This window comes from Solanum tuberosum, unplaced genomic scaffold (genome assembly GCF_000226075.1).
Source record: "Solanum tuberosum cultivar DM 1-3 516 R44 unplaced genomic scaffold, SolTub_3.0 scf00134, whole genome shotgun sequence".
NCBI classification, from domain to species: domain Eukaryota; kingdom Viridiplantae; phylum Streptophyta; class Magnoliopsida; order Solanales; family Solanaceae; genus Solanum; species Solanum tuberosum.
Window position 1 is genome coordinate 436,364 of NW_006239062.1, and position 9,174 is coordinate 445,537.

Consider the following 9,174-nt stretch of genomic DNA (forward strand, 5'->3'; position numbering starts at 1 on the left):
TAAATATTTAATGACAAAGACACATTCTAACAGTTTGTGAAGAACAAAAATCAAAGCCACATGATTTTAAAGTACCCAATTTTAGCAAAGCATTGCAGACAAGAACATATATTACAGAGGCACATACTTAAAGGGAAATCAAACCTTTTTACAAGACAAAAATTCAAAGATCTTTAGAAAGATTAAAGAAATATGAGCACGCAACAATTCTGAAAGCACGAACAAGCTAAAGTAAACTAAAAAAAAAAGAGCAAAGCGGTCCTACAATATACAGCTATGCAAGCCGAAAGAATGGAAGCGGTTGCGTACTCAAATCAGCGAAAACCAGCCTCGACATGATCCAAACCAAAATTATTTATCATTTGGGATCGAATACACTTTAAAGAGAAGAACGAGAACTTAACTCACGACCATGGCTCAAACGAGACTCAGCTAGACTCAAATATAAGGAAGCGAGTTCACCACATTCATATATGTATTCAAAAACGAAGGTAACGAGACAAATTTGGATACAGAAAACAAAGAAGTGACAAGCTTATTCATACAATAACCCTTTTTAATCAGCATTAAGACTAGATACAAATGCCTATCCCACATAAGAACACAAGAATTCCATCACGAGTAACAACATCCAAACAAGAACAGTGATTTCCTAATCTCATAAATATTGCACCGAAATAGACAAGTAGGAGAGGTGAAGAGGTTACCTTTCTTGGGGCAGCGTTCTGGGACTACGAGCTTGACCGTGAATCTTTACACCACCACAAGCGAAATTTCGATGAACTCCGACAAAGCTCTAATGGATTCCGAGAGACAAATTCCGAGAGACAAAAAATAAAAAATAGAAATAAAAATAGAAACCTTATTCCTTAATATTCGGTAAGTAATTCTTGTGCCCCCCAAACAGTGATCAAAAGAGATGAATATATAGATGGGAATTAGGGGGAAAATCGGGTGAAATTTCAAATTCCTTCTGCCCCATTCAAGGCAACAGTGGAAGGGATGGGAAATTTTGAAATTGTGGAAAAAAGGGACGTGGCTGGTGTGACGGATCTGCTTATTTACACTGATTTCTCGCCGAATTTGCTGGGATTTTCTGGTAATTCTCTGTTCAAGTGAAGAAGGAGACGCACAGGGGCAGTGGGGTCGTTTTGGTACTGCTATATGTACTGTTTGCTGGGTCTTTTGGTTTTATTGTTGTTGGGCATTGTACGTATGTCTGGTGGGCTAGTGGATTCAATTTGAGAAAGGGGATAAGTGGGCTGGAAAAATGAAAAAAAAGGGCCGAAAAATGGGTATTACAAAGAGTTGGAATAAATTGATTATGTGTGGCTAAAATTGTAATTTGTAATTAACTAATAGCCCAAATAAATTTCAATTGTAACAAAATCGAACTCAATCGATCAATTTGGTCAAAACTTAAACAAGACGAATTAAAGAAACCATCTACCACATGCTACCAAGTCTACTAGTGCAATGTATAAGTGAGGTCCCATACCCCCACTCCTACTTAGCAAACTTACCAAGAAGTTATAGTGAAGTTCATGCTTCATTCATTATCTTATTATTTAGGGAAGAATAACCGTAACCGACATAAACCATGTGAGCTACATGGAATCCGGTGTTCTACTCCCACACCGAAAAGAGAGTGTTCTACTTGCCAAGGTAGAACCATCATAATAGCTTCTAGGTGGATCCACTAGCTAATACCTATGTGGGCAAACATAGTTATGGAACAAGGAGATTGCTACTAGAAACCCGGACTTGCTAAACGTAGAAGGTTTCCATCTCATTAGACAACATATATATTGGGAACCCGGACTTGCTAAACGTAGAAGGAACCCATATGGGAAGCCGGACTTGCTAAGCATAAAAGTTTCCATCTCATTTTCATGTTCACTCGGTGCTAAGTACAATTCCCTTTTAAAGTAGTATTAAGCCTTTACTTACAATTTAATTCAATAAGGAATGCATTAGGGACTCAACCCATCATTTATCATATAGCTCAAGGTTTCAAAAATGAGAATAACCTTTCATCATAGAACCAACAACATGTGAGAATGTTCATTCATTTCATATTCATATAGTGTTTATGTAGAATTACCTTTTATTCAACATATCAACACTACCATAATCATAACATAACATTCATACTCACATCCTAGCATACATAGTCATATATTCATGGTCATGTACATTTCATGCATAATAGTATGTAAAGGTGCATATGAGAATTAGCCTTTCAATTGACACCATAGACATATCATATTCATATTTATGCATGGAGTGTGTGTGTGCGCGCATGATTTTCCTCACAATGGCACAACAACAACAACATTAACATCATAGACACCTTCCTTGTTAAGGGGGTCATAACATATACATAATATCCCAACTCATGCACAATTCACATATATTGCATTTAAGGATCTTAGACCATGTAAATCACCCATCTAACATTCATACAATAGACAAGGATACATTCATCATTCAAGTAGGTCATTCATGGCATGTATAGAATCATATATCCATATAGGGGATTATGTGGGTACGATCCTTCCACAATAACACCTCATACAATTCAACATATAGACCATACCATGTTCATAACATATCATTCATATTCATAATGTATTATACTTAGTCATATCTAGGGTTGTAGGGAAGAAGGACCTTATCTCAACACTACAATTCATACTAACAAGTAAGCACCTTCACCATAAGTGGATCAAACCATTCATTCAAAGGATATATAATAAGTAACATCTCCCCCACAAGTGGATCAATAATTCAATAGAAGGCTACTTACCAATTGAAAACCTCTATTCATAGCCATTAAGGTTTTCTTCCAGATTCAACCCTATTTTCTTGATATTCATACATCATATAGGATAACCTCATAATACAATAATGAATTTCATAATAGCATACTAGATTCTCATCCTTTAATCATCATTCAACACAAGCTAGGGTTTAGAATTGAGAAAGAAAAGGGAAATCATGGGTCTTGTGGGGAATTGTTCAAAACCCATAAGTATTACATGAATTCATCCACAAACATTCATATATAATCATAAATAACCATTATAGATCAATGGAATCGATTTTAGAAAGAGACCCACAAATTTGATTGAAAACCTAGAAATTGGAGATCTTTGAAAACATAGTTGAAAGGGCTTTTTGGTGATAGCTAACCAAGAATAAAGGACTCCCATACCTTAGCCTTAGAATCCCACAAATTTCGTGATGAAAAGCTTCCATCTCCTTGCCCTAGCTGATCTGCTTCTATGTTCTTCAATGGAGGTTTTTTGAGAGAGAAGATTTTTTGGGAGGGAAAAAGAGTTGGGCTTTTTATTTGGGTGTTTGGAATAATTGATTTAATTGGGTGAGTTTTGGGGTTAAAATGACTTAAATAGGGGTCCTAGGCTTGGGAAAAATGAGATATCCTTGAGTTAAAACAATTGGGAAAAGACCCAATAAGTTACTTGCTGGAAACAACCGAAATGGCATCACTGAAGCCTTCACGGACCGTAATCATCACCACGGCCCATGAAACGGGTCGTGAAGATTTTCAGCCTAACAGTGCTTCACTATTTCGGCCATAACTTTTTACTCCAAGATTGGAATTGGGCAAACTCGACGGCGTTGGAAAGAGGACTTAGAGACCTTTAATTCTATAGGTCATGGCACACCTAATTAGTTTTGAGCTAGGAGATATAACCATTTGAAGTTGACTCTATACTCTAAGTCTAATGGAAAGCCCTTCACGTGAGGCTCCACGAGCCGTGGTGCCTCTCGTGGTCATGATACAGTATCTAGGAAACCTTCCCCTTAACCCCTAAAAATCTTAAGGCACCACCACGAGCGGTGAAATGGCTCGTGTGGAGGGGCTGTTTTTGGGCATCCTTTGTTTAGCCACTGCCTAGCCTACCACGAGCCACACCACGATCCGTGGTCCTCACCACGAGCCGTTGTCGTGGTCGTGGAAGGTGAGGCAGTGTCATTGATAGAGTGGACTTCCCTATTCCTCTTCCTTGGCTCTAACCCTCAAACTTTAGCCATCACTTAGTCTACTAGTTTATGGACGTCATGGTCGTTTCTTGACGTTTGACCTCTAAAATCACCAAACTAGCTTCAATAGCCATTTTTCATCATTTAAACAAGTTTTCAACTATAAACTAACATGCGAGTCTCTAGTTCAACCTACTAGATTTATTCGAGCCTTAGCTAGGTCTTACTAGTTCGTACGGGGTGTTACAATACCACGCAACCAAAAATTCTGAGATGGAAAATGTTTGGCTCCTGAACAAAAACCAATTGTAATGGGGAGATGTCATGATAACTGGTTGGCCTTATGCGCACAAGTGCCGCTGCATGCAAAATAGCATGCCCCAAACCGAATAGGCAACTTTGTCTCATCAACAATGGTCTAGCTATCAATTAAAGACGTTTAATCAATGACTCTGCTAAACCATTTTGATGAACATGTGCAACATGATGTTCAACTGTTATTCCAGTGGGCAAACAATAATCATTAAATGCCTGGGATGTAAATTTACCAGCATTATCAAGACGAATTGTTTTTATTGCATAATCTGAAAATTGTGCTTTTAACCTTATTATTTGAGCCAACAACCTCGCAAAAGTCATATTGCGAGTTGATAATAAGCACACATGAGACCATCTTGTAGATACATCTATCAAGACCATATAATATTTAAATGGTCCATATGCAGGGTGAATAGGCCCACATATATCACCTTGTATCCGTTTCAGAAATGCGGGAGATTCCACTCCAACCTTAGTCGTTGATGGTTTGGTAACCAATTTTCCTTGTGAACAAACAACACAAGAGAATTCCTTTGATTGAAGAACATTTTGGTTTTTCAAAGTATGCCTATGTGAATTTTCAATTATTTTGTGCATCATATTATAACCAGGATGGCCCAACCGGCCATGCCAAATGATAAAATCATTAGAACCAGTAAACCTTTTGTTTACTATGGCATGCGATTCAACCGTACCAATATTTGTATGGTACAACCCAGAAGAAAGTGCAGGCAATTTTTCATGCACAATTTTCTTCTCCACATTTATTGTAGTAATATAAAGGTATTCAATATTTCCTTCATTTGCAGTCTCAACATGATAGCCATTTTTGGCGAATAACCTTGAAACTTTAACAAGTTTTCTATGAGACTTACTACAATACAATGCATTATCAATTACCAATAATGTTCCTCCAGGCAGAAATAAGGCCGCTCTTCCAGAGCCCTCAATCAATTTTGTACTACCGAATATTGTATTAACATATGCCTTTTTCATTACCAAATGAGAGAAATATTTATTTTCTCTTAGTATCGTATGAGTTGTGGCACTGTCTAGAAGGCACATATCTTCATTACTCATCTTGGATCCAACTAAAGATTGAGAAATTTTATTTATCTTCAGAAAAATAAAAATACATAATAAAAAGTACGAAACGTAACAAAAGAAAACTTAAGTACATGAACTTTAAATAAGACATTAAAAGCACATAACAACACTATTCATTTCCAGTTCAATTATCAATCTTCAATTGCGATCCCCAAAGAAGTCCTCAGCTTCTAGATGAGTAATATCATTGAGCCCATCAAAAACATCATCTTTCAATGCTAAGTTTGCCTCAACACTCTCATCATATTTTTGAGAAGATCTTGCTTGAACATCATCTTTGAGAGTCAAATATGACTCCACCCGAGCATTAGAAGATGAGGCACCACCTTTATTTCCTTTCCTTTTGAAGGAATTTTGATATAGCCTGACAAAATGCTCAAGTGCCCGACATTCATTTTTTCAGTGACCTTTAAGGCCACAACGATGATAATGATCACCCTTTCCTTTAGAAGGATTATTTTGAGAACCAACATTGCTCTCCCTTTTGTTATGACCACCACCTCGACAATTATTATATCGTCTTTTGCCCTTGCCACGTCCACGCACATTATCATGACCCCGATTATTTTATCTTATTTTAGACTGGTTGTGTGCTTCTACCCCGTGTGCCTCCGGCAATAGAGCACTTCCAGCGGGACGGGCTTCATGATTTTTCATTAAAAGGTCATTATGTTGCTCAGTCACCAAAAGGCACGAGATCATTTCAGAGTATTTCTGAAAACCTTTTTCACGATATTGTTGTTGTAATATCATATTAGAGGCATGGAAAGTAGTTAGTGTCTTTTTCAACAAGTCCTCATCTTTTATAGTTTCCCCACATATTTCAATTGGGAAGTTATTCTAAATACAACAGAGTTATACTCAATTACGATTTTATAATCTTGAAATCGTAAGTGCATCCACTCATAACGAGCCCTTGGCAATATAGTTGCCTTGAGGTGGTCATACCTCCCTTTCAAACCTATCCACAATTTAAGTGGATCTTTCACTATATTCAACCTTCAGGCTTTCATCAAGATGATGACGAAGGAAAATCATAGCTTTCGCTTTATCATGACTTGATGCCTTATTTCCTTCGATTATACAATCACCAAGACCCTTAGCGGTAAGGTGAATTTTAGCATCAAGTACCCATGACAAATAGTTCTTTCCAGAAATGTCAAGTGCCACAAATTCAAGCTTTGACAAATTCGACATGATGAAAACTATCATAAAATAATTGAGTTAATATTATGATGTTGGTTTGTTTATTATAAATGACAAATTAATACTTTAAATAATAAAGTATAGGATGAGTATAAAATATATTATATGTATGAGCATTAATGTTAGAAAAAAAAATGTAAACTCATGAAGCATTGAAACAGTAAGAGTTAAATATATTTTCTACTTGTTTTAAGTATTTATTACTAGTTTCAATTAACGTCAAAGTTTAGTAATAATTTCAAGCTGTATTTAATACAATACTAAATTCTTTATGACACACAAAATGTATGACAAGAAAATACTTACGAGTATTCTAACTATCATGCTATCATATTGCTTAGTATTAAATTTAGAGTTATAAGTTAGTAGCATAAAATACATAACAATATAAACTTGAAGCATATTGATTATTATGCCTAATAAAGTATCATAATAATATCTAAAGCAAGTTATATATGCAGTAATTAAATCGTTGATCAAAGACTTATGTAAGTCCTATTAGATATGTTATAAGCATATAAATGTATACCTGACTCGGAAAGAAAATTGAATAACTTTTAGAAAAAAAGATAATTTCGAATTAAGTATGTCTTTATTGGTTAGAGACTCGTGCTGATAACGTGTTGTAAAACAAGAGGAAAATATAAGAATACTAAACAATATAGGAAGACGAGTGGTGACGGAAATTATAAATCTCTTCAAGTGTATTTCACAAGGGTGAAAGACTACCCTTTTATAGGATATTCAAACCATCCTTTTAATTACAGCATTTGACAAATACGTTAGAATGATAATTAATTAATATAATAAATAGATAGATTACGTTAGGAATAGATCAAGTGAACTATCCATCATTAAATGGACTTGTAACACGAACTTTATTTATCGTATTATAATTCGCATATAATTGCAACCTCTATTAATTGTTGTTTGTGAACTAAACAATTCTTATCACTTTTGCAATTTGGGTAGTTATTAATTCTACACAAGTTAGGTAAGATTTTCAGGTGGGATACGAGAAGCAAGTGCATGTATAGTTTGATTTTGAGATTAGAGGTAAAGTCAAAGTTTATAAATTTGAATAAATTTGATTATTCTAGATATAAATTTAGATATATGGGATTGATATTATAAAAAAATGTATATGAAATCATATATTTTTTCCGCAATTTGACATATTATTTAGGGATAAGGGTCTGAAAAATACTTCAACTTTGGTCGGATTTGCTGTTGTGATACTAAACTTTCATGAGGACCTATTACCTCCCTAGACTATTTAATACCATATTTTTTTACTCCCTAAACTATTTAATAGTGTATTTTAAAGGTATATATGTGCCCACGTGGACACATTACTATTTATAATTTTGCATTATTTTTTATGTCCAGGTGGGCAAATATATATGTTAAAAATACGGTATTAAATAGTCTAGGGAGGTAATAGATCCTCATGAAAGTTTAGTATCGCAACAGCAAATTCGACCAAAGTTGGGATATTTTTTAGACCCTTATCCCTATTATTTATACAAGTTAACTTCAGACATACATAATTAGAGTTTGATTTATTACCATTTTTGTATTTATCTTAAATTTAACTTTTTCAATGACTCAAATTTATGGAAAAAAAAATGTTAAAATTATAATTTACTTAAAAGTCCTAAATATATTATAAGGTAAAGTGAAAATAATTTTAAATATAAGTGTTCGTACTAATACAAATAAGAAAAGATTTAATAAGTAATATATTAGTTGTTTATAAAATTATAAGTATTACGAAATGATTAAACGATATTCTTTTAGGAAAATGGGACAATTTTTTAGCCACCTATTTTTAATATATATTATTTATATTTGTCTTATGTTATATTAAGTAGCCAAAATTATTCTAATCGTTAAAAATGTTGAATATTAATGTTAAAAAGATCTTTCATATGCTTCAAAAGGTGAATATATCACTAATTTGTTTAGTCAGCATTTTATATTAAAATGATACATGAAAAGTAGAGTTGGAGGGTTAAAATGGGATAAGATAGAATTGGAGTGCCTTTAGGGATAAATTAAAGAGTTGTGTATATGTTTGTCCTAATAATTAGAAATCAATATATAAGTTGTGAATTAGAAAGATGATGTGACATATCTCTTAAAGTATATTCCTATTATATTAGTTGTTTATATATGTTTGAGCTTATTATTTTAATGCTTAGCTACCATTAAAATTTTAAATACATCTATATTTTCATTGTGAACTCGGAAGAAGAAGCATGAGATAGAACAAAAGAATATAGGAAGTAAGATCTTTACTTGAGTAAAATAAAGAATCAATTTGTGGCTAGGATATGAATTTACTTAGATCGTCTAACTTGGTTACAAAATGGGAAGATAGATACATGTGTGTGGATTGGTTTCCCATTTCCCTCCTCAACGATGTAGGTGTGAGACCACTTTGAATAAATGATTAGATGATTGAAAAACCATAATCATAATATTAAACTCGAAAATCAACAACTAGATAAGTGAACTAACTCTATGAAA

General features: G+C 34.0%; 1 protein-coding gene across 1 annotated transcript; it reads right to left on the bottom strand.

The window, feature by feature from the left end:
* Nucleotides 1–5,574: 5,574 nt before the first annotated feature.
* On the bottom strand, nt 5,575–6,633 carry LOC107061430 (uncharacterized). The gene is made up of 3 exons (XM_015310670.1): nt 6,436–6,633; nt 6,020–6,276; nt 5,575–5,776 (listed from the first exon to the last, which is right to left on the bottom strand). Exons 1-3 carry the CDS (start codon nt 6,631–6,633, stop codon nt 5,575–5,577), a joined length of 657 nt encoding a protein of 218 aa, XP_015166156.1.
* Between the last annotated feature and the right edge of the window lie 2,541 nt (nt 6,634–9,174).